This window comes from Psittacula echo, assembly GCF_963264785.1.
Source record: "Psittacula echo genome assembly, chromosome: Z".
Classification (NCBI taxonomy): domain Eukaryota; kingdom Metazoa; phylum Chordata; class Aves; order Psittaciformes; family Psittacidae; genus Psittacula; species Psittacula echo.
Window position 1 is genome coordinate 102,198,199 of NC_137742.1, and position 26,235 is coordinate 102,224,433.

The window sequence follows — 26,235 nt, forward strand, 5'->3', positions numbered from 1 at the left end:
GAATAATTCCTGTTGATCTGGGGTTTGTTGCTGTGTAGGAATGCTTTCTGTGTGTCTTGTAACAGTGGTGTCAAAAACACATCCTCACCCAGTGCTGAGGACAGGGATGGGGACGCTAAGAAGAGAGACGATGTGCTTGCACCTTCTGTATGGATGCTTATTGTCCTGACTGATTCTCCTTTAGTGGCTCTTCGATTCCACCTAAGGAGCATTAGGTGCTGCAGAGCAATACAGCAGCACGTTTCCTTCCCTGAATAGATCATGATCTAAATAAAACCAGCCTAGACACACAAGGCTCATTAGATGGAGAAGTCAGGGTGGGGAGAGAAGAAGGGAGAAAGAGTTTGGAAATGGCAGGTGGAGCCAGGAGCACCATGGAACAAGGGAAGGGGATTAAACAAAGCCGTTCAAACCTGGCAATGACCGAATCAGGACCATCTCTCCAAGCTCCCGTCGCTGACCGCTACAGAGCGTGCATGGGATCTCCTGGCTGGGGTTGGATGGGTGCTTTGGCTTCTCTCCTAACCTGCCATAATTCATATTGCTGGCCGTGCTCCCACCCGCTGTGAAGCGATGCGTCAGCGAGAACACCCCGGTGCGTCAGTGGCCAGCAGGGATTTTGGTGCTCGATGTTACGGTGACATTTCACATAAACAGCCGCTTTCACAGGGTCTGGCAGCTGCTCTGCTGGAGTCTATTGGCAGAAATAGCTCTTGCTGATGTCTGACCCCTGCGATCCGGCCTGCTGGGAGGTTTAGTTTCCCTTTTATTCGTGTTCATTCTCCACTCTAACAGCTATTTGGGCAAATAGGCTTAAATACTTCTCTCCTGAAGGAGGTGGGGTTGTTCAGAGCTGCTGGTGCTGCTGGCTGACACCTGCACTCCTGGTGTCTATGGTGGAGAAGGCATCCACTGCAGTGCCTGGGTAGTGCTCGCTCCCAATACAACATCAGTGGATTGCCTGGTGTAATAAACTGAGTTCCCATCACTTACAGTGCTGTTCAGGTATTCCTGTCACTGGGGTGAACAGTAATTGCTTACGCTGTAAGCACTACTCTTTTCCAAGCGAAAAAACAGGTTGTGTGGCTTCATCTGTGGGGGTCATACACACCAAGAGTTTCTCTGGCATAAATCTAACTGCCTGTTTCTCCCCAAAATCCAGATCTGTGCTGAACCGCAGCAGTCCCTGCAAGAAAACCTACCACCATCTCCGTGTTCATAGAGGAGGAGACATGAATCCTGCCCTGCATTGGATCCTTGGTCTGGGATGTGTGCTGCTCCTGGCAAAGGCAGCTGAATGCTTTATCCTGCCAAACTCAAGTCACCTGGAGAGCATTCTGAGTAAATATCAGGATGGGGAAATTAACTCGAGATCCAAGAGAGCCATTTTATTCTCTGACAGACAGGAGATACTGATGCTCCATAATAAGCTGAGAGGTCAGGTGTACCCAGTGGCCTCTAATATGGAATACATGGTGAGTCCAGCTCCTGATACCTAACTTTGTTATAACACCTTTTTAAGCTTTATTCTAATTTTCCTTGCACAAAAATTAGAAGCAAATTTCCTCTAAAATGTAGATTTTTTTTTTTTTTTTGGTAGCAAATTTCCCCTGGAGTAAGTTTTTTCAAGAGGTTTCCTAAAGCAGTTTCATTCCAGAGTGAATTATGCTTTAGATCATTGGACTGTTTTGGTTGGAAAGGACCACTAATGGGTCATCAAGTCCATCCGCTGCATAGTTTCAGGACTGGTTCCATTATTCATAAACTAGTGTCTGGCCCAATGCTGGATGCATCTCCAGTGATGGCAATTCCACAGCCTGCCTCAGCAGGTTCTTCCATTACCTTAATGTCATAAAAGCATCAAATTTTCCCTAGTGTTTAACCCACGTTCTCCCTGTGAAAGCTTTCAGACTGTTGTGACTGCTGTTTCAGGACACCATAGTCTGCTCAGAGAACCTTCTGATGGTCTTTGGGTTGCCATCAGCTGCCACCCAACGCTGGAGGCAGCATCTCCCTTTTTCATACACTGATCAAGAGGTTATCGCTGTGGTCCAAACATCCATGATGTTACTGGGAACCTGCTCAGCACCTTGGAGAAGCAGGGCTTGAGGAATGTGGCTCCATCTGTAGTGAGTGTGAGGCACTGGAAATAGCTGGAAAGACTTTGGGTGTTCATGGGTGGATGGGTCATTGCTATTGGCTTTTTGTAGTTCAGGAAACCAAAATAAAGGTTTGCTCAGTGTATTCTCCCACTTCAGAGGGAGAACTTAAAAGTGTGAGTATGAAATATGTCTTTACTATCAATAACCCAGATGAATAGTTTTTTTTTCACCTGACGCCAGGGACCCTACTTTGAGCTATTTTTGACACGCCATCAAAATATTGCGGGGCCAGAAAATGATGTAGGCAAATAAAATAATTTTGTGTGCCTTTTCCCAATGTGCAAATATAGTTATGACCGAAACTACTCTGACTTCAACTGTGTTCTCCTGCTGACAGATTAAATGATTAATGATTTGTTAAGACCATGTTTAAAAGGGTAAAAGTAAAGTACACTAAATGTGATATAAAATCGTTTGCCAGCTGTGCTAGAATGACTGCTGCAAATGGAAAATCCTGCCTTTTGTGACTGTAGGGAAAAAGGAAAAGAGAAGGGAGGGCAGTGGATGGTAAGGAAGGACATCTGTCCATCAGTTGGTCCCCAAGAACGTTCACACCGCTGGTCTTCCATCCCACTGTTGTCAGAAACCAAACGCCTTTTGAAGAACCAGTGCTTTGTTTCTCTCTTTCCCAGCTCTCACATTAACCTGCAGGCAAGGTACTGCCAGAGAGGAGGTGACTGGATTGACTTCCAGAGAGTAAACACAAAGCATGAGAAAGCCAAATGTGTTTGGGTTGGCTTTGAGGATTGGAGAGGGCTGCCATTGCGGGCTGTCCAACTGCTGTTTACACTTGCAGCGTGGTTGCACTTTCATATTTGCCTTTGCTCAGTGTGCTTTTCTAGTGGTTTTTATGGGCGATTGAGGGTAAATGAAAGGGCCTTATATGCTGTGAAGAAAGAAGCTGAGTATGAGATGGTGCTACTTGGAAAGGCTATAATCAGCCTTTCACGTATTCGTGTTTACCCAATATCACTTGAAAATGCTGTGTGTATTCTGAATGTGAATTTCACTTTAATCCTTTGTTCTGCATAGGACATTTCTCATTTGGACTCATTTAAGAGGCTGGTCTGTCTTTAGTACTGTAGACACACTTTTCTCTTTTCCTTTGGTGCCTATGAGGAGCGTCACAGGTGACGTGCAGTGCTAATTTGTGGATAAGTAGGTAGAACTTGTTCTTCCCATCAACCTCATTTCACTCAGCTCCATATCTGACATATTTATGTGATCTGAAATGGCAAGGGGAGCTAATGTATTCCATGAAAGGGATGTATTGGTCTACTACAGAATGAACTTTAGTTGTCGGAGACTGTTAATAAGAAAGCAATAACAGTGATTTCCATGACTTAGCTGGAGATGAAAAGAATTATAAACATACGGGATAAAGGTAAAGCAGACTGAAGAAATGAAGAAAGAAAGTTTTGCTGCTGGGTTTGTATAATTAATTGAAAACTGGCACAGGTATTCAGTGTTAATGGAAAATGAATGAGCAGTGTACATCTTGCTGATGAAATTGATCAAATACAGAATTACCTTAACCCCTCTAACAGCTTTCTGATCAACATTTCCGCTGTGTGCTGGACTTTATAACAGCAGTCCCAGCAGTGGATCAGTGCCAGGACCAAAACAAACTCCTTGTTAATGAGCATGGAGTAAAAAGAACAGAATAGTTCCTAAGACATCTTGACCTTTTAAGATGGTTTAGCCAGATGGCTTTCAGCAGTGATGAAAGGCAGAAATCTTGCAGAAGCCCCAAAGACATCTGGATAAAACAAAATTGTTCTCGTTACAGATTGCTGGAAGGAAAATAGTTTGTTTTCATGTATAAGGTATGCATCCTTCCTCTAAAGTGTAGGGTGGTGACTTTCCTTGTCAGGATGGGATAGTATTTCTGTGCAGGTTAGCAAACCATATCCAAGCTTCTACCAATACATGTCAGCCCTGGACTCTCAGGCCACTTTTAAATGTCAGTTGTCAGTATTGCAAAAAGTCTAAAGTGAGGAGAAAAATGAGTAACCTGATCACTGCAAATCATGTATCTGAGGCTGGATTTACTAACTGGTTAGGCTGAGTAAGTAGACTCCTTGTGGGATATGATATACTCTTATTAAATCTGAACCTACAAATTGTAGCATAGTGCGTGTATGCCACATGTGTATTTTACGTGTACAATGTATGCTGTGCTTTGAAAGACCATTACAAATTTGCAGGAGTGAAAAAAGAGAGTCAGTGTGCTAAATCACTTGGAATCACACATACACAAAGGCTTCTCAATCTCTGCTTGAGAAGGAAACTGAGCGTAGGTGTACGCTGCCTCTCTGGCTTCACTAGTCTTCCTAGACACTGCTTTGAATATTGGCATAAAGTGTTCTTGAAAGCATAGCTGAGAAAGTCTGAAATATCTCTTTTTTGTTGTTTCATATGTTTATTGCTCTGAAATAATTCCAGCCTCCTGACCACATTCACGTCTGAGAACTAAGAGGCAAATAACTGTTCTGATTTAAATGGGATGTCTTTGTAATCTGATGCCTGCAGAAATGAGCTTCTGTACGCATCAAGCACAAAGCCATTCAAAGATGTAGCTCATTTCCAATTACCTGTTGAGTATCTTTTGTCCGAGTTCATTTATTTTACCCATGGGCATCAAAGGAAGATGTAGCGCATATGTTTGCATCAATTTCCATTTAATCGCCTATTGTTAATGGTGTCTCTGCATTAAATTAGGAGATTTGGAACACCTCCACTTTTGAGGCTTCAAGGAATAACACTCTGCTAGGAAGTCTCGAGTACTAGCGGCACATAACATCTCGGGAGAGTTCCTGTGGCTTATGTGTTGGATGGGAAGGCAGATTGTGGCTGGACATTGCCTAGCGCAGAAAGTGGGAGACCACAAAAAGCTGTGTGTCTAGGCACAATTGCAACAGTCTGCTTGAAGAGAGGTTTGGAAACATGTGTGTGGTGGGGCAGATCCCATACACCTTCAAGGAGCAGGAGGGCTGAGATGGAAAATGGTTTTATTCCCTTTGTCAGAGGTGTGTCCGCATGGGTTTTTTCGGACTGACATGGATTCGCTTGGTCACTGGTCAGCTCACAGCCAAGCTGATGAGCTCAGAGAAGCTCTGGGATGTTGTTGGAATCTGGGTTGCCGAGTATGCTTCATGATAAGCTGTTCTCAGAGGTCTGGGCTGTCAGCTCAGTCAGATGTGCTCATGTTTGCCTTACAAAGATAGCGTAGACACACCAAGTTCCAGGAGACACTGCGTTTTCCTGTCATCTTAGCCAGACGTGCAGTCCCTCCCCATCCCAGTTATAACCGCCTGAGACTGTGTTCAGATGCTTACTCAGAATGAGCTCTTGATGTTCTTTTAATGTGTCTGAGAGCCTAAATGCCCTCCAGTCCTCCAAATGAGCTCTGACAGGTCCTTTGATATGTTTGAGATCAGAAGCTGCTTTTCTTCTGGAGAAGATGGGACTTGGAAAGACCAGCCGGTTGTGATTGTAAAAGTCCAACAAGTACATAATCTTGTGCTGGCACATGAGTGGGCTGGAGACACGTTACAAGACCTCTCTTCTTTTTGGTTTTATTTGTAGGAATGTGCGGTAATATTTTAATCCCGACAAATTGTCCTCTAAGGATTGTTCTGAATAGACCAGCTGTCAGTAATTACACAATGAATCTAGGGCACTGTCTACTGGATCCAACAAGTCTGGCCTTTAAAACAAATATACTCCTGGGCAGTGGAACCAGCGAAGCCTGCTTTCCTGTTTGCCTTTGTGTCGTGTTTGAGCTCTTATTTGGCTTACAGCTAGGTGATACTCAGGGAGGACTGTTCTTATAGCAATGTTCTTCCTTCAGTGGGAACATAAACAGGATCCATCGCTGCAAACCTGATGCTTGTGTCATTGAGGGTGATGTTAGCTTAACAGCTCTGGGACTTTGCCACCTCTGTTAGAACTGACTCCATCCATTGGTGGACTCAGTAGTTATTTTGGAAAGAGAGGTCGAGTGGGACACCCCTTGATTAAGAGGTTGGGTCAAAAATCTCCGGCTGTGTTGGTAGAGGACGGCAGGAACACATCCACTGTTGGAGTTCCCCTTGATGGCAAAGCCTGGAAATGTCCTAATAGTAAGGACAATGGATGAAAAATGGTGCAGAACCCCATCATAGCACTGACTGCATGTTAGAATTCTCGCAGGTCTCAGAAATAGGTGTCATGAGGAAGTCCTGGGGTCTCCAACCTTGATGGTGTGTTTTGGGATTATTTTTTTAAGCAGATTAGAAAAACACCTGTCAATAATATCTTGTGTTTTAGGATGGATAATCTAGATGGGTTCTTCCAGGTGTGTTATCTGCTGATCTATGCAAAAAACCTACTAAGGAGCACAGCAACAAGCAGGAAAAATAGTAGACCTTTTAGTGCCCTGCATTTCCATGGCATCTTGAGAAACTTGCTTTTAGGTTAGGGCACATCACTGAAATGTGCCAGCCTCACAAGGGCAGGCCAGACATGAGGGTCTTTCTCTGCTAACTGCTGTTGGTTGAGTCTCTTGATCCAATGAACTTGAGATGATGAATTGACCTGTTCTTTTCTCTCCCTGCATCGTGAAGACTTGGGATGATGAACTGGAAAGATCAGCCCAAGCTTGGGCTCAGCAGTGTATCTGGGACCATGGGCCCAGTGCCCTCATCAGGTCAATTGGACAGAACTTGGCAGTTCACTGGGGCAGGTAAGAGTTGGGGTGCTACAAGCTAATTGCAAAGAGCAATTTATGGATCCTCCTTTAACTAAGTTGGGAAAATTTTGCCTTGTTGATGCTTAGTAGAGCACAGGGGAGATGGAAGAAAAGCTGGGGACTACTTATTGCTATTGCTTTGGAGAAATGGTTATAGCGATAACATCTGCAGCCAGCATCAGTAAAACATTGATGTGGGTTACTCCATTTATCTCTGGGAACACAGCTGTAATGTGCTTAAAGTGACTGTTACTCCTCAAGAACAACTACATAAGTCATAACACTTGATGCTGTACCTGCTGTTTCAGTACTCAGGGTGGAGGGGGTTGTTGGCACCATGCTGAGAACCTGCTCAAAGCTGAAGTTTCTTAGGAATGATGTCAGGACTCAGCTGCTAGTACAAAAGTTAATAATTTCTTATTTTATTTCCCATATTTATCCACTCCTGATTTCCCTTTACTGAAAATGCTTTGCAGGTTTTTCTTTTTTTTTTTAAATTCCAAGGGAAGGTTTTTAATCTGGAGTTATCAACCTAGCTAGGAAAGCTAATGTTATGGCTTCCAAATGGATTTGGCTCTCCAGCTCATGATGAAATTTGCTTATTGTGAAGCCCCTATTGTTAAGCCTGCTACAGGTTAATCCTGCTTTGTGCAGCAAATTTTTTTGTACGTGCTCAGCAGCCCTGATGGGTGGAAATGCAGTTATGTTTGTTGTAAATCAGGTAGAACTTGGTTGAAAGCAATGGAAATTTGCTGGTGTGAAATTAGCCCGATACAAAAATCGGGCCTGTTTTTTTTGGCTGAATTAAGTAATGATTGGAAAGTGGAGTGGTTAATCCATTGAAACAGAGTCAAAGATCGTGCTGTCCTTGGCTCTCCTACAAGTGTTCAAGATGGCCATGGGTTACTGATGGAGGTAGATCCAATCTTGCTCCCTTTGCAGTCAACTGAGAGGAAAAAGAAATCAGATTTATCTCAGTTTTTTCAGGAACGGGCCATAACTTGATTGCCTCAATTTCCTCTCCTGTAAAATAGGATTCGGAAAGTATTCACTTAATGACATCATGAGATGAATGTTTTTAAAATACTTCTAATGAATGATTTTTAATGAAGAGTTGGCTGAAAGAACAAGCTCCAGTTGGTAATGATATCATTTGTGTTTCTGGCTGCTTGCTCCATGTGAGCTGTTGAAAGCAATAAAAAAACGTGGGTTTGAAGAGCTGCTCTGCTTTGATGCAGACTCTGCAGATCACTCTGCTCACTGCGTACACAAAACGCATATGAGTTTTTATAGCTAGTTTTAACACCATTTGTGTTACCCCAAACAGCATGAGTAGCATCAGTGCTGCTGGAGGCTGTAATATCTAGTGTGTAGTTTGCACAAAGCACATGCAGTGTGTGCTGGGGCTTAGTGAAGAGGGAAGTTGCAATAAAAGGTGGGATTTGTGTAGTGCACCAACACTTGGTGAATGTGAATTGATGAATGTGAAAAAGCCCACTCACTTTCAGAGGTCTTTCAGTATTAACTGCCAGCCTACTTCCAGATATAGCAAATTGCCCAGTGGTAAAATAGGTACACGCTGGCTTTTGGTTTAAGGTGTTTGGCAAACCTTTACTTGTGTTTACTTTCAAAATACAACTTTCCGCCAAACTAGAAGTTTTTTTGCAGTTGTGTGGAAGAGTGAGGAGGACATTTCAGGTCACTTGAAGAGCATGTCAAACCTATAAATAATACAGAAAGCCAGGCCAGGCTGTGAATCTGAGGGGAAAAAAAAACCAGTTTTAACGTTTTTCAATGAGATTTTTTGGTTTTTTCCTGTTCATTAGATTGGGTTCCTTAAGCACCTTGTCAATGAATGGAACTTGCCTTAACTTTAACATAAAAATTAGGTAATTGTATAAAAAAGAAATCTGGGCTTACAATATGGCTATCATTTGAAAACTTCAACCAGAACTTCATGATTTATACTGCCTTTGCTCCTTCAGGTATCGGTCTCCAGCTTTCCATGTGCAGTCCTGGTATGATGAAGTTAAAGACTACACATACCCATATCCTCACGAGTGCAACCCGTGGTGCCCAGACAAATGTACTGGCGCTATGTGCACACATTACACCCAGGTAAAGGAGACAAATGGCTTTCATACCTTTACTCTCTGCATCCCCCCATGTCCTTGTTGTCACTTCAACATGTGCCCACAGTGGGATAGTTTGCTTACCTCCCATAACTGCGTTACACTTGCAGATAGTCTGGGCCACGACGAACAAGATTGGCTGTGCTGTGAATGTCTGCAAGCAAATGAATGTCTGGGGAGAAATATGGGAGAATGCCGTCTACCTGGTCTGCAACTACTCACCAAAGTAAGGCAGATGAGCTGGGCTCTCTCCAGCTTTCCTAAAACTGGCAGGTTGCTTAACTAGCCCAGGGTCTGTGGAAGAGATTTGAGGCAGTCTAGACCGGTGGTTGTGGCTTTAAATTTTCTCTTTAGACGGCAGCACAGAGCTGGTTCAAGACTTCCGAGCATTGCCTGGAAAACTAAATGAGGGGCTGGGGCCAGGCTGGAGCTTTGATGTTCCTGCCATGGGAAGGAGAAGGAGGAGATGGCCAGGATGGAGCCAGTGTGCACTGCCAAGCAAGGCTTGCTCTCTTTGCTGCTGGAGGCTGGGAGGGGATGGGGTGGTGATTAACACTGCTCCAGCAGCAGCTTCTGGACCCAGCCAGGTAGGCTGCTGTATCATAACACATTTTTCCACCCCCCCTTGCAAAAGCTCCTTGTTTAAACACACCGCTGCTTCATGTAAAGCCAGCCCTGCAGTAGTCATTGGTGGAAGCTGGGGCCCGCTGCAAGGAGCTGCAATGAGTTAAATCCCAAACCTGGACGAGCTCCCTGTGGCTTAGAAGAAGGGGGGGGGGGGGGGGGGGAAAGGAAAAAAAGGTGAAATAACTGCATCAGTCAGGATTTAGCAAGCTTGATGGATTGGTTTGATTTCAAAATGAAAATCACAGTTCCTGGCTACTGTGTCCAGGAGAAGTGTCCTACCTGGCAATGGCAATTAATATTTTCTGCTTTAATGGCTAATAGAAGAAACATTCCTATTCCAAGTCCTTGGCAATTCAAAAAGTAGGGAAATCACTATATACAGGCGGAGTGGCTTGGAGAGCATCTGGCTTCTGGAGATCAGAATAATGGAGAGAAAAAAGATGTGCGGGCCTGGGGAAGGCTGCTCATAGTGTGATCCAGGCAGAGCTGTCTGCATGGGTTGCCTAAGCCCCTCTACCCATGTCAGATACCAAGCACGTTATTCTTCTGTTTCGGTGGGATTTAATAACCTGTGTCTCATAAGGGATCACACCATGTCCCATGGGTCTTCTGCAGCAGGCTGGGCTATTTGCACATCATCCGTTCAGGGATGCTGGATGGAAAAATATTCTATTTCCGCAGCTTCTGCTTAATCTTTTCTCTCTGGCATTGGTAAGCATTGTCCTCATCTAGCCTTATAGGTGGAGACAGCTGAAAGAGCAATAACCCAAGGGTTCACAGCCACAGGCTGAACTCCGGCTCCTTCAACCTTCTCAGCCCCTAAAGTCTGCTATGCAGAGCACCAAAAAAGCGCTTTTGTTTCTGGGTAGTTCCTTGAGGAAGATGCAGTAACCCATTGATATACCTCTGTTTACATAAGATCACAGTGTTTATATTGGAGTTTAATGTAAAAGTGATATTGCGTGCAATTTATTTAAGTAACCCCTAAAAATGTCATCTTGGCGGTGAAATGAGGAGGAGCGCTTTTCTTACAAGGCTTTCTTGGGCTGGTTGTTCAATCTTTGCTTAGCTGCTCTGGGCCACGATGGCGTTACTGCACTCTCAGAGGGAAAACTGGAGACTTGAGGATGGCGGGGTTGGGTGAGAAAGGACTGCAAAGTGCTTCTCTGCTTCCCAGACGATCTGGTGTGAGGGTCCATGTATTTTTGGTGGTTTTCTGCTTGGAAATGGTTCCAGATGGAAAATAGAGCAGCTTTTAAATGGTAGGAGCTGTACTCCAGCCTGTCCCATGAAGCTGCCTGGGGGTGTTGCAGAAAATGGCAGGGGATTTGTGGTTCTGACGAGCAGAAGACAAGTGTCAGACAAATGGGAGGCAGCAGGCAGACAGCCGCTGAGTTATTGCTGGAGAACAACAGGCAATGCAGGATGGGAAGAATGGGGACAGGCTGTCTTTCCCCATTTACAGCCCCCTATCCAAGAATGAGCACAGCAGAAACACCCATTTTATCCACTCCCTTAGTGCCAGGCAGTCTCAGGGGCTTGGTTGGGTATGTGGGTGTCTGATGGGTATGCATTGCTCCTGTTCTTCCAGGGGGAACTGGATTGGAGAAGCCCCATACAAGACTGGCCGCCCCTGCTCTGAGTGCCCACCAAGCTATGGAGGAGGCTGCCAGAACAACCTCTGCTACAAAGGTATGTGCTGGGGAGCCTGGGGGAAAAGGCTGGAGCAAACTTAGGTCTGGGAACTCTTAATTAGAAGCAGCCACAGCTTTGTGCACCTTTTAATTAGCCATCCCTAATATTTCAACATCACGACATGTGGTGCTGCTGAAACCAAAACCTTGAACTGCCCAAAATCTGGAGCTGGGATTCAGTGCGTTTGTCCTGTGAAAATGGGAGTGAGGGCTTGGATGGGGGGAGGCTGCTCTGAGCTTACATAGGTTTGGCCCGAGAGCTCAGGCGGGATTTGAGTGCTGGCAGGCTGCGGGTAAGAGCAATCCCGTCCTCGCGGGGTTTGTTTGGGAAGGGAATGTTCTCCAACGCTTACCAGAGGCGATGTGGGTGGGCAGAGCTTGGCTGCCTCCCCTGCTCCTTCAGGGGCCAGGGACAGAGCGTTTTCCCTCTCTCCCCACCTTGGTTTTCATGGCTGTAAAATGAATACAGCAATTCCTGTCTCTTGGAGGAGAGGAGGGGATCGTGGACGGTTTTTCCTGACCTGTGGAGTTTTCTCGGAATAGAGGTCAATAGAGAGAAAAATATTAACTCTGAAGCCTCCAGTGAAGCTCTGCTATCCCCACAACGTGCAGGATTTCCTGGGGTCACGCACTGAGGGCCATTTTCTTCTCCCATGTCTTTTGCTTCAGGGACAGCTGGGCTCTGGGAAGGAGGCAGGCTCTCCATAGACCTGCCCAAAGCAAAGGCATATTTTTCTGCCAAATTATCTTTATTTTTAGCCTTTGGCATTTGGAGGAAGGACCCCAGGGTGCAGTGGGGAGAGGGGGCAGGGTGCCCTGGTGGTACAGCAAGAGGGAGAAAGCCCTCTTGGGGCCATCACCCTTCATCCCTCCGCTGGCATTGTTCCTCCCCATGGCTGTGAATGGCGCATGGTTTTGGGTAGGACGGGCCAAGCAGGATGAATTTTGCTGGCACTGTTTCCCAAATCCCTCTGCCTGGCTGCAACAGCAGCAGCTTGTTCTCTGGTAAAGGGAGGGATAAATCCGCTGCAGGCACTGAAGCTGGGATCACGCTGCGGCAGGACCCATGCTTTACTGGAGGATCATCTGTATCCATGCTCATGGGGTGCTTGGGAGGATAAAAGGCTTCAGCCACATTCCCAAATAGTAGAGCCTCTTTTTGCATGCACCCGTCAGCAAATTTGTGTTTCCCTTCAGAGAGAAGGAGCTGTCTGTGAAACAGAAGAAATAGCAGCACTTTCTTTGCTAATTAGCAGAGATCATTTCAAACCCTCACTGTAAGATGCTATAAATGCTGCTTCATGCGCAGAAGAGCAATCTCCACTCCAAGTGCTGCACCTGCCCTCTCAATAGCCCCGTGCTGCATTTAACGGGCGTTTTTGAGCTTCCAATTATTTAAAAGCAGATCCTTGTTAAACTAAATCACCTCCCTCACAACAGCGACCTGTCAGACTTCCCCATCAATATGAACATGCTGCAACCCTTATTTTAATCCCCTCTTCTCACCAGATTACCGTTACGAGGATCCCATCATCACCGAGACGGATGAGACAAACGAAGTGGAGATTTCACAGGTTGCAGAGCAGAAGCCGGTGCGGTTCAACCTTCCGGAAGGCAGGGCCAACAAACCTACCAAGCCCAAGAAAGTCATCCCAGAGTCCTACATGAGTAAGACAGCCTCTCTTTTCATCAGCTCTAACATACCTCTATGAGTGTAGAAAAGTCATGAGGACTTTGAGCGACGTGATCTAGTGTGAGGCATCCCTGCCCATGGCATGGGGGTTGGAACTGGATGATCTTAAGGTCCTTTTCAACCCAACCCATTCTGTGATTCTTTGAGGAGGCTCAGGGAAAAATAACTGGAAGGATGTTTGAGGGGAGTGGAAGGAAAGCTATGTGAAAATTCAGTCTTCGTTATAGCAGAAGCCTTCCAGAAACTGGAGGCAAAGCTTTCAAGAGCTACTTGTGCCTTCTGCATATAATGTGCAATAGTTGTTTGTTCTGTTAAGCTATCTCGAGGAGGTGTCAATGAAGCAAGGGCTCTCCCATCCGTAATCAATTTGAGACATAGTGGTTTCATTTCCCATTTACAATACTTCACTACTACAGCTACACCCATTGCAGCTTTTCTGGGTTTTTTTGTTTATTTCTTTTTTATTTCTTGGTTGGGAGTATTTCTGAAGTTATCTGGTAGTACTTCCTCACTTGTTTTCTACCTGCTGTTAATTAAAGCAGGCTTATTGTAAAAACAAGGTGAGGCAAGTCAATGCATCCTTTTCAAGTCTATCTTCCAGCACCTCAGTAGTCTGTAATTAAACAGAGAGTATGAGAGGCTTGCAGACCTCAGGCTGTAAATCAAAGCCTTCAGCTGTCAGGTGTTTCTTCCTTGCTAATATTTCCGAAGACACCTGTCTCAGGTGAAGGGCTAAAGAGGCATGAAATGCTCCAGGCTGGGCTTTTCCATGCTAAGGTTTTATTGTGCTGCACCAAAGGCCTCCAGGGAAGATTCATGGTGGTTGCTCATCTCCGTAGCTTGAGAGCAGCCTCTTAGCTTTCTAAATTACTTATGTATTTTGTGTTTTATCCTCAGCACAAGTCATAACGTGTGAGACGAAGATGAGAGACAAATGCAGAGGCTCAACATGCAACAGGTAGGGTTTTGTTGATACATCTGGGAGCGCTACAGGAAAAAGTGGCTTAAAAATTGCCCAGTTTTTGCAAACATAGGATATGTAAATTTTTTTGTGACTATCTAGGTAGATCTCTTAAAAAATACAGCCTTCAGCCAAGCCTAGCAATAAGGTGACTCAGTTTTTTACTCAGCCACGATGACCCACAGTTTCAGGTATCCAAAATCATTTAATGAATTTTGGCAGTGTCTCTTTTTGAGCCTTTTTCATGCATTCCACCTCTGTCCAAGCCAGACCCATAATTCATGGCTTGTCCCCTCCTAGCCAGTCAAGAACTTCTGGTTAAGGTTTCTGCAAAGAACAGGACAGTTTATCACTTGGAGAAACCCCAAATCCACAGAATCTAAATATTGGTCAGGATTTTAAGGAAGGTGGAGAAACTGTTTTAAAAAGTAGCTATTTTGCAATCTTGTTTTTAAATGGAAGAGTTACGTGAAATGAATGGAATGACTATTAAATGAAATAGAGTCAAAGTCTGTTTTTCTTGAATTGTTTTTTCACCACCCTCAAAGATATATATCTTTACTAGGTATTTGTGCCCAGCTGGCTGCTTGTACAGTAAGGGAAAGATCTTTGGAACATTTTATTATGAAAGTGTAAGTACCTTTTAATAGCTCATAGATGTAATTTGTGAGGAGTTAGCGGTAATAACAGAAATGGGAAATGCTAACAATTCTAGTATAATTTGGCTTTTCGTATTCTCCAATTGTGGTGCTGTAAAATGGTGCTAATAAAGATTATCTGTGTTTTCCTCATCTTAGCAATGAAAAAAAGAGCAGTCTGGAAAGGCAAAGTGATTCCAGACGTGATTTTATGCCCTTAATTTGCAATGAAACCCATGGAAAGTGAGGGATGGTGATCAATAGACAGCTCTTACAAAGATCTCTTCTTTAGTGTGGGCAGCTGTCATGCTGAAAAGAAACTTTATACCAAAAACACCAGTAAATGTTGTAACTAAATAATGTTTTGGGCAGATTTCTTGGATCTTGAATTAGCAGGATAATTTATAAATAAAGCATGGCATTGTTTTCCCATCAAAACTACTTTTGGGGTGAAGATAAAAGGGGATTTGTGTAAAAGCATGTTTGCTTTCCCCATTCTCACTGTTGGTGCATGACTGCATCGCCCATGATACATCTTTGCCCTGAAACTTCTGTGATTGCAGACAGCCAGCTCATCCAAGTGGTTTCAGCATAAATATTTTGGGTTTGAATATTTTCTTGAGAGCTGGAAATATTTCATACTGGTCATTTATTTCCAATGCTGCTTTTCTTCTAAATTGTATCTAAATGTCAGGTTTTGTTATTCAAAAAAAGCTTGCCATTCAACCAGGCAGTGCTTAAAATAATAGTAATAATAAAAAAAGAATAAGGCTGTGTTGGGAGAGTAAGACTTAATAACCAGATTCCAAAGGGCTGTACTCAGCTTATTTTCCATTTGGCACTTTGGTGGTGGTTTCATTTCTTCTTCGTCTTTTTTTTTGCACAGCGGTTGGTCAGCGTTTCTCTGTGAATGAGATTAGTTCACATACTGTTTGTGTTTGTGCTCTTGTCAGTCCTCAAGCATCTGTCGTGCTGCAATTCATTACGGCATCTTGGATAATAAAGGAGGGCTGGTTGATATCACAAGGAAAGGGAGGACACCGGCTTTTGTGAAGTCTACACGGAATGGAGTGGAGTCATTTAGGTACCACCTTCACGAAAAAGTTTTTGTGTTTGTTTTAAATATAAGCAGATGTTCAGTCATCTTTTTACTCAAATGTAGACAATCGTGATCAAGTAATTCTGGTGTGCTTATGTTTTTAATAAATGTCTGTCTTTGTTTGCTTGTTTTTCAGGAAAAGCAAGCCTTCGAACGCATTCATGGTTTCCAAAGTCACAAGTAAGTTTGAACAGTTGATAACAATCCCTTGTCGCTAGAGTTTTAGGGGATACTTCAAAACATTACTCCTTACAGTGCTCTTTTTCATTTTAAGTGGTCATGTCAAATGGTTCAGCACCAAAACTAATACATAGACTGGTGATCCATCACAGAGTGTAGGCAATACCACCATCAACCACATCATTTATCTGTAGGGATCTCAGAGGAAAGTACAGAAAAAGGTGCTAAAGGGTCATTTCCAACAGCATCTCCTGGTGATGGATCACAGTTGGTCCAAATATCAGTCGCAGTGTCACAGGCTGCTGATAGTAAAGTGATGGAAGATGGTGCCTCCTTGTGTGAAAGCTTCAGTCTAGTGTGAATGCTATAAAGACTGAAAAAGGTAGTACCTAATCTAACAGTGCAGTAGTATAATGAAACACATAATGCATATATAATTAGTTTATAACAGTGAGTCTTCATATTTATGATAAACATATAAACAAATACTGTGGAGTTCTACTTTTTAAACAATTCCCACTTTCTGCGTATCTTTCAATAATGCCTCTTTCTCCTATATACAAACATCACTTTGATTAGTTCCACTCCAGCCGCTTTCAGGGAAATCTGTAGCTGTTGCATTATTTGAACTCTGGAGCTGTAGCTAAAATACACTGTCCTGTGGATCAGCTGCTTTACCCTTTTGAAAGCTGTGACCTTTTTAAGGCCACACTCTAGTATGGTAGCAGGATTTCTGCTGGAGAGCTGGTCAGCCCTCTCCTGGATGCATGCCACTGGTAGAGGAGCGATCAGCTTTCCTCCTGGTGCCCTCAGCCGGACATAGGTCTCACCAGATGTGTTGCGTGACTGACTTGTGTTTTCTGCAGATGTCTGAGCTATTTATTAGCTCTAGTGATTTGCCTTTCCATATTTATCCCTGCAGCACAGACGCTGGATTGCTACACTACTGTAGCTGAGCTGTGCCAGTTCAAAAAGCCGGCGACCCATTGCCCAAGGTAACACAAAGCCACTTACGTTCTGCTTAAACCCGCTCTGCTCTGAGGAGGGACAGCTGAATGGAGGGTGCTGAGGTCCCCAGGTCTGAGGGCTAATGGTAATGGAGCTGGTCTTACCATGAACTGGAGGAGTCGTTGGGAATGGTGTGTTTCCTCCTGCCGCTGCGCTTTTCTTAGCACCAGAATAGAAAATTCACATTAAGTTTTCAGACTGTTTCATTAACATGTAAGTCGGGCTATGAGATCCCATTTCAGCACACCCATATGTATGAGTATACAAATTAGCACTCTGCCTTTGTTCACCACCACTTCCTGGCTTTTGGATTTGGTTTTCCTTTCTGCTTTAGAATATGGAAAATGTTTATTCTAGCAAGCTGCTTTGCGCAGGTATAAGTAGTGAGCACAAACACATGCAAATAATTACACACACAGCATTGTGCAAAAAGGTAAATGCCCCCCTTTGAAAATGTCATAAAAGGCCAATCCCTCTTTCACTGGTCTAAACCCCTGTATTTGGAGTTCTACAGTAAGTACCAAATGTCATCTCAGGGGAACAAATTATTAAATTCACTGTTGCCACCTGCAGACCAGATGCGGGCACTTGAAACCTCCCAAGAATGCAGCTTGCTTTCCTGTTGAGCCTTGATATAGGGAATAAATATGAATAAATTGTTTTCTAGGATTTATTGCCCAGCCCACTGTAAGGACGAGCCATCGTACTGGGCACCGGTGTTTGGCACAAACGTTTATGCAGATGTGAGTATGCTCCTTGCCCTGATCCAAGGGCATCACGATGTATTGCAGAGCTAGGGTCACGGTGTGATTTAGGGAAGAAAATCAAACTCTCTGTGGTCATTGCAATGTGGGGATGAAGGAATAAGGAACACCAATAGCTACACCACCAGGCTGAGGTCAATGGGCTTGGGCACTCTTCGACACTGACTTATTCTTAAGGACTTGGTCAAGTCACTTGACTGCTCCACGCCTTAAGGGCTATGGCTATGAAACCAAGGTAGTGCTTGTCCATGTTTGCAAAGTGTTTTGGGATATACAGAAGAGCCCTAAAGGGCCTTTTATTATATACTGCCACACTCTATTACTTGGCAAAAATAGGCCTCCTTCCACCTCTCCTGTACTCCTTTTTCTGGGAGCTGAGCAATGTTTTTGAGCAGTGGAGATGCAGCACAGGTCAGTGGAAAGAAAGCATGCGAGTTGGTTTTATTGGTTTGTTTTCCTAAGCTCTGCTTGTGGAGGATGAGCAGAGAATTGATGCTGAAACTGGGCAAAGAGTAATTTTTTTGAAATCTCTTAATATTAGGCCTCCAATACCTGGGTTTTGACATTTTTCCAATTCTGGGTGCCTCTTTTTATTTTGTTTTACCCTTTTTTCTTTCTTTCTTCAGTGGAAATTGTGTTTAGAAATCCCAGCTCCCAGGCTCGTGTGTAGCCTGTAGGAAAGTGCTTTTTGAAGGCCTGGGGGGAAGCAGCTGGCAGATTGTGGACTCCCAGCTTGGGGTCACCGTGGAGCTTTGCAGACTCATGGGAAAAGAACATCCTGCAGAAATCAGGCAATAATTTGGGACAAGCAATTTTAAAAGCAATTTAAAAAACAAAACCAAGCTATTTCTTGTTTTACTTGAGACCAATCTCTTTAAAGGTAGGGCTGTACAAACAGGTTAGCCTGGACTAGCTCACATACAAATTCATCAGGCAGCTGCCACCCTGCGGTACTTGCCTCTGTGCATGCTCAGACATGCAGGAAATAGGAAATAACTTTCTCTTTTTTACTGAGGACAAAACTACCTCAGATTACCCCCAAACAAACAGGGCCTGTGATTACAAATGTATTAGGCTGAGGACCAGTATCCCAGGCTGGCATTGTTTCCTGATTTGTACTGACGCAAAAGGATTAGCGTCCTTTAATGAATGGCAAGCTCTTACCATACCCCCAGGTACCGTTTCATAAACGGTGGCATGGACTGTGATTTGGGAGAAAAGTAAAATGGAAAAAGAATGAGTATTTGGCCATTTTCTGGGAGGTTTGCTTAACCTTCTTCTGGACCGCTGTACTAATAAAGTGATGTGGGTGTAATAAGAAGAGCATTTAGGTTTTTATGAGAGTGAAAGGTTGGTAGCAAAGCAAGTTAAACCAGCTGGAAAAAAAAAGGAGTTTGAAGTGGCTGTGAGATGTGCTGGAAAGGGAGAGGTATTGATGCTGAGGAATGCCCAGGCTGGAAAGCTGAGAGGAACGCACAATGCTGAGCAGGGAGAATTTGGACAAAGGCTGTGCGGGATGCTCTCCAGGAGGGGATGCTGTGAATTAACCTGAGCCTGCGGCTGGGGAACCATTAAAACAGGCAATAAGTGGGATGACACAAGTGCTAGCCTTCTGAGAGGTCTCTTTGGCTTCATGTGTAGAGTGCTTCATGGCCCTGAAGGGGCTTGTGCTCTGACTGTGTCTTGTTAGATAAGTTATCCAACAGAAGCATTTCGCCCCATTTCCTGCCTGCAATCCCTGCAAGATGCCATCTGGCCTTTCAGCACCTTTTCTAAAACGTTGACTTGCTAAATGCTCCTGATAGTCCAAGCTGTGATGACAAAATGCTTTGTCAGTCTCTGTAATTACATGATTCACTCCACTTTTGGCCTGAGGTAGTGTTCCCTTTTAGGTGATCCCAGGCAGGCATGTGAAAGTTTGTTTTGCCATGAAGAAGAAAGCTATGACATGAATAATTAGCAGGTTTTGTGCCATAATTCTGAGTTTTGTTCAAGGGGGCATAGGAGCCACTATCTTGGTTTGTGTTAAGATTTTCACCCATTTTAAATGCATTCTGATCAAGTATTTTTTTACTCATCGTTATAAAAATGCCTTGTATTGTGTGTTTATAAGATTATCTCCTGGGTACTCATGGTGGCTTAAAGCACAAAGATATTGGAAAGCAGTGCAGGAAATTGTTCATGGTGAAATAAGTAAGACTGGAACAGGGACATAGAGGAATCTTAAATCTGGGGGTAAATGAACAAAGCGCAAGAAAATACACTACAGGGAAATTTGATGCCCAAATCTGAGGTCTTTCCATTGAATAGCATTATACCTCTTTGAGAACAGAATTGCTGCCTGCATGCAGGGTTTGTAGATGGAAGCTGCATGAGGGGAACATACCCAGGACCACCACAGTGCTGAAATTAGTAATGAGAAGCAGTGGCTGGGGAACAAAAGATTTGTTGCCTCTTTTCCCTGGTGGCACATTGCAGCAAAGCTCTTTATACTGCCATGTAAATGGGAGGGAGGAAATAAAAACCATAATAATCTATGAACACATGATTTTGCCTAAGAAATAAAACTCAGCTCTTGCTAATTTGGGCAGGACCATTTCTGGGGTGATGCTGGAGCTGTGTCTTGGTAAAGGCCCTTTTATCAAGGCTGTAAAAGAGCTTTCAGGTTTCACAAGACACTGTTACTTGACACCCTGCCTGGCTTCTAGTGTGCCTTAAGACTGTAAGGGAAACCCATCCCTATTTGCTGCTCAGGAGCCCTATGGAACCAGGAGACAAAACAACTCTCTGCTCTCTAGATAAAGTCTTTTATCCATGTTTGTGCAGCAATTAGTTGGAGGAGGATAGATCACCTATGTAGCGAGGCAGGCGTTTATCACCAGAGCAAACCAAATTGGGTGGCTCAGCTCTCAGGAGTTATAGAACTTAATGATTAAACCACTCACACTAATGATGAAATTATTGGTGATTAAACTCATAATCACAGACTATTGCTAATGGCCACTATAAAAACCATTGGCGTTTTATGGGGTATGCCTCAGAGTCCACTTCGTCAGGAAATGCTTCCAGAGCATCCCAAGGGGCTATGACATGGAAAGCCCTTGTGTTGTCCATTCAGCTGTTGTACTTCTGAATTTGAGGGGAAGGCCTTATTCTTGTAACGCCTCACCTTCCAAAAGCTCTGCAATCAATTCATCAAAGAGAGGCCTGGCCGGGGATATGAAAGGGCTGTAATCCAACAGAGATAAGAGGAGGTTTGGGGAAAAGCAGTAAAAATCCTGTTGAGCAAAGCTTTGAGTAAGCAGCAGAACAGCAAGTCCTGGAAACAAACAGGAATGCCTTGAAAAGAACATAGGATGTCTCCCAGTGGAGGGTGTTGCAAATTGATTCAGGACAGTTTAATTTTATGAGCCTATTTTAGATTTACAGATTTCCCACCACATACTAGGGTGAATTCACAGCATATCTTCCAAACACAGTGTTCCCTTGCTCCCTTGACCATATATAGAAGCAAAATACCAAATTGGCATTCAAAACTCAGAGACCTGCCAAGAGATAGGCCGTTCAAAATGATAAATATATAGGGAACAAGGCAAATCTGCCATATATGGCTGTGAGAATGAAACAGCACAATCCGTATCATACCTACGCAACGGGAACGTTTGCCCTTGGCACTGGCTTTGTGGTACTTTGATTTTTAGCGATCAGGGAGTTTATGGGGTTGGGATTTTCACCTGCTGCGGTTCCCCATGCGAAGCTGGGCTTTACTTTTTGTTATTCCAGCTTGCTGTGTATAAATCTTCTAGAGAGTTAATGGCCAAGTTTATATTACGTCTCAGCCTTCTCTGCTTTTGCTCCCTTTTTTCTAGATGCTTTGGAAGCTTAGTCATCACTTGTTAGTAATTTGTGTTCCTCCAGCTATTCTGACTCTGCATATCTTGGAGAGCAGGGTAATTGCATGATGTACAACAGAGAGGCTTTAATCTTTTCAGAAGTGTTATTCTGCCTTCGTACTTGATGTTGTCTTATGGGATAATGCCTGTCCAAAGTACACTCAATGGGTACAGGTTGTCTGTTTTTCCTAGAAAGAAGGATGTGAACTGTCCTGGATAATTGGTGGTCATTTACCTCAATTCAGGAAAAGCAGCTGCTTTTCAAGCAATTGAGTGAATAAACTTTGCTGAAGTGGCTTGTTGCTAACAAAGACTTTCACCACAGTGGTTTCTCTAGTGCAGACCCAGAAGGCACTGGCTGGAGAGTCATCCTCGATTCAGCTTTGGCCTTGGATAAGCTCCTAGGTGCAGCTCTAGCACAAATGGGAGTGATGGAAAGGCTGCTTGTCCTCTACAGTGGTGCTGGGTCTTGCAGCCAGGGCTTATGACATGTATATTTTTGTACCTTTATGCTTACGGAGATGGTAAAACTCCAGATATGAAATACAGACTATAAGTGAAAATTATTGTCTTTCAGAGCTCCAGTATCTGCAAAACTGCTGTGCATGCAGGAGTCATTGCAGATGAAAGAGGTGGTTTTGTGGATGTGATGCCTGTTGAAAAGAAGAAAAGTTATGTTGGCTCCCTAAAGAATGGAGTCCAGTCTGAGAGGTGGGATTTTTTTCCTTTGTACTTTCCTCTTATTCTCGACTGTGTGTTCGGTTGTAAGTCAGAGTCAGCAGATATCAGCTAGAAAGGTTGGTGGGTTGGAAGTACATGACTTAACAGTGTCACTGTGAATTTTAAGACCGAAGCAAACAGAGCGTGTTGTCCTGCTCTTACCTTCCACAAGCAAGGAGCTGCTTTCACATTGGTGTGAAACGCATGAAATATTGTTAAGCTTTGCTTTATTTTATTATAATATCAGTACATATTAACACTTTCTGGGGTGTGTGTTTAGCACATTAAAAGATGAACATGGGTATTTCTGCATCTTTCAGCCTGGGTCATGCTTTGACCCTTATAATTGGGATTTCCAGTCAAATTTAGGGTGTGGGATGCATTTGTATTTGTTACGTAGTTCCCTTTATTCTCTCTGAAAGAAGCATGGGTAAGCTAACCTTTTAAGAGATGATCAAACAGTTTTTGAAAATGGATTTGCCACCCTTGCAATTTTTTTGTAGTTTCGTTTGGGACAGCCTTGCTGGTTTCAGTGAACAGTTGCAAATCAGTATTTCCATAACCCTGCAACTCCGGATGATCACAAAGATCAACTTGCAGTTCATTCAGTCCTATCTAATTTGAAACTTCAGTTTTAGTTTGTGATGCACATTATCAGACATCGGTGTGAAGTACCGATTTCTCAGAGCTATCTTTGCAAACAAAGAATTTCCCACTATTATGGTCGTTTTGGTCCCTGCTAACACGGCACTTTCTCTTCTGTGTTGTTCCTCTCTTATAACTATCATAAGAAATTCAAACAAGTTTCCTAGTTTTATTCTAATAATGGATAACCCAGAATGCTGTAAAGCATGTCATAAAATAAAAATAGACTAAGATAAGAAAGCTATAGGCGTAAAATCTGGGCTGCTTTAGTGTAGATCTATCAGGGTCAACGTTTTGCAGTTCTGTGATTTGCAATCTGGTAGGTTGGATTTAGATGACAAACCTCCTGTTCATGAGTTTTCTTCTGTTGCTGTCTTGCTTTCACTTATCTTGTATACTAACAGCTTTATACTTGGATGGCAAACTCTGCCCTAGCTAAGAATAAACTCTACCATTAGCACTGACATGCAATATGAGCACTAGGTGCTGATCTAAGAGGTGAGGGAAACCAAAGACGTTCTCGCAGTAGGGATGAGCATGAAGATTTGGAAAATGTTATTTACACTCAGCAATAAGCAGCACCTTCATGCTGTGAGACCCACTAGACAGTGAAATAGCTTTTCAAAGACGAAAACCTTTACCCTTGAGGACACTGGAAATAACCTTTGCTAAAGATACATAGACAGGTATGGGAAAAGATTGCCTTTAAGATTCACTGAGTCTTTACCCTTGTTGGAACGTTTATTTTGAGGGAATGTGAATTTTTACCTTTTTCCTGGGGTTTTGGAACCCAGCAGGGCTGAAGAAATAAGGGCTGGGAGCAGAAACAACCTCTTGTCCCCATGCACGCATTCAGCAGCTTGGAGTCAGAGCTGTTGGGGATGCCTCTGCAGATTGAGAATTTATATCTATATTTATTGTCTTTTAATGTTAGCTGATCTGTGTACTCCCAGTGCCAGCACCAAGAGACAGTCCAGACAGGCCCTGGGAACCTGCCAGCCTATTTGACCATTTACTTTTTAAGAAAACATTCCTCTTTATGCCTGGATCTCTGCATACGGGAGCACAGTGTTCCTTGGATAAAAGCTAGCGCTATAAGAGAGGCTTTGGTTTCCCAGCTCCTTTTGTTGGTATTCACACTATAGATTTGGATTGAAAACATAAAACAAAGGTGGACTCGCAGATTTGTGCCTCTTCTTTTCCATCCTTAATCTTTCTTTTGCTCCTGGTAAGGCCACATCAGCACAAAGCCAGTGTGCTGAAGCAGTGCACCCCGAAGAAATTCGGGAGTTACCTGTATGTCTATTGCACTTTGAGTCCTGCAGCACCCACATTTGGTTCATTACATGGGTTTTGGTTTTAATCCTTTCTTTTTAATTTCTTTCTTTTTCTCCAGCTTAAAGAATCCTGCGGATGGAAACGCCTTCCGGATTTTTGCTGTGAAGCAGTAAATTCCCAAGGAAGGTCCATTTCTCTTTGGGAGAGCGCTCTGTTGATCTCCAGAGACAGGAAGCCTCCTCTGACAGCATCAGCTCTGGCTGTACCCTCCTTGCTGATCTCTTTCAGGGAATTAAAAAAGAAAATGGGGAAAAAAAAAAGAAAAAAAAGACAAAAAAAAAAAAAGACACCAGGTTCTGACTCAGCTGTTCGCATCTCATCACACCCGTTCAGCGTTGTATCTTTCTGTGTTTTTGTTTCTCTAGGGGCATTCAGCAATGATAAACTGTTCTAACTTTCAATTTACAAGAGGTGTGCTACACAGAACGACAGTAGCTTAATGTATGGCAGATGTAGGGATCTTGGCCTGGCCTTGGATGGCATTTTTAAGGTGTGAAGCATCTACTGCAACTGGTGTGAGGATGTGCATACTGCTGAGCAGACTTGGAAGTGAGTGACTATCCAGGTGCTGGATCCTTTGAAATGAGAAACTGTTTGAAAAGTTGCATCCTTTGAGGAAAGGCTGGGCTTTGACAGAGTGGTTTTGTGTATGTATGATGTTTCGTGTGCAACAGAAGAGAAAATTTGGTCTTTTCCCAATGAGGTGGCATGCATCAGCACTGCTGTGTAAGGCTGCTGGGGCACCACACTAGGCTATGTTGTATGATTGAGTCATGTTTGGGGAGAGAATGTTCTTGTCAAGGTTTTTTGGGGATATTAGTAGGGTGTGAAACGGTGGCAGAGAGCCTTGCTTGGAAAATGAGGCCACCAGATAACCAAAACAGCAAGTTTAGTGTTTGCTGGTCAAACATTCACAGGTATTTTGCAAGTCTGGCAACCTATGAGAAGTCAATGAATTGGGGCTCCTGTGCTGGCACATCTCATCCTATACTACACGCCATTTCACATAAAATTTCAGTTAAATGCAGTGTATTGTTTTATACAGCAGTGCTGGTTGTTTTATCTGTAGTAGTTAAGTAGTGATAAAGTTAATCTTATTTCTGCTAGGAAAGGTTGCAGCTGTAGGAAGCATGTTCACTTCGCCTTTGTGAAGCTTTTTGTGGTGTGTGCAGTTCTGAGGCTTTGAAGTTATGACATAAATTGAGTTAGATTAACTTTTCCCTTTCAATTTGTGAAACCAGCAGTTCCCCACTGTCAGTGTAAATGTTATACCAAAGAGCATTTGATACCCAGGATGATAGTTTTGCATAGCCCAGGTGTGTTATAATGATGTTATTTCATGTTTTGCTATTTACATCTCAACATGCACCCAACTGCATTCCAAAGCCAAAAGAAGAGCCTAGTATGACTTGCTCTTTTAAGGCTGGAGAGAATATTCTGTGCTTTATATTGGAAATGAATTTTTGCAATTGGTCTAAACACGAATCTGGTTGTAACTTCATTAGTCATAAGAAGGCAACTTAAACTTTAATTCTTCAGTTCTTGTTAACTGCATAATCCTTCTGCTCAATTACTTGACTGTAATATTTTGTAACAAATGAGAAAATATTACCCTCCATTTGGCAAATGTCTCATAGCTGCTCTTATGCTCAGGTCATGTTTGTTTTAATCTAGACAGATATACAAGCCATCTCTTCAAGCTCTTTCAAAACACAGATCAAAAACGTTTATATAATTAAGCACGTCTTTAATTCTGTAAACACCATGAAATCAGCAAGGAAATTACATTTGTCACTCAGTTTGTCTCACCATTGGGGTTTCTTTCTCTGTGAAATCTGAATTTGGAAAGAGACCTTTTGTAAAAGCTGCTTTGCATCGTCTCCAAAAGTGCTGCATAGAAAACCTAGCTTTGTGGGGGATAGAAAGAAATGAGTCTGTGTGTTGTCTTT

At 43.4% G+C, this 26,235-nt stretch overlaps 1 protein-coding gene across 1 annotated transcript; it reads left to right on the plus strand.

Moving 5' to 3' along the window:
• Positions 1-1,232: 1,232 nt before the first annotated feature.
• On the plus strand, positions 1,233-24,612 carry CRISPLD2 (cysteine rich secretory protein LCCL domain containing 2; the record flags this gene model as incomplete). Its single annotated transcript, XM_080637126.1, has 14 exons — positions 1,233-1,475; positions 6,770-6,888; positions 8,880-9,012; positions 9,137-9,252; positions 11,245-11,345; positions 12,857-13,015; positions 13,938-13,998; positions 14,567-14,633; positions 15,593-15,723; positions 15,875-15,918; positions 16,841-16,913; positions 17,594-17,669; positions 22,161-22,294; positions 24,345-24,612. The coding sequence occupies 14 exons, from the start codon at positions 1,233-1,235 to the stop codon at positions 24,397-24,399; spliced, it is 1,512 nt and encodes a 503-aa protein (XP_080493252.1). The 3' UTR covers positions 24,400-24,612.
• Between the last annotated feature and the right edge of the window lie 1,623 nt (positions 24,613-26,235).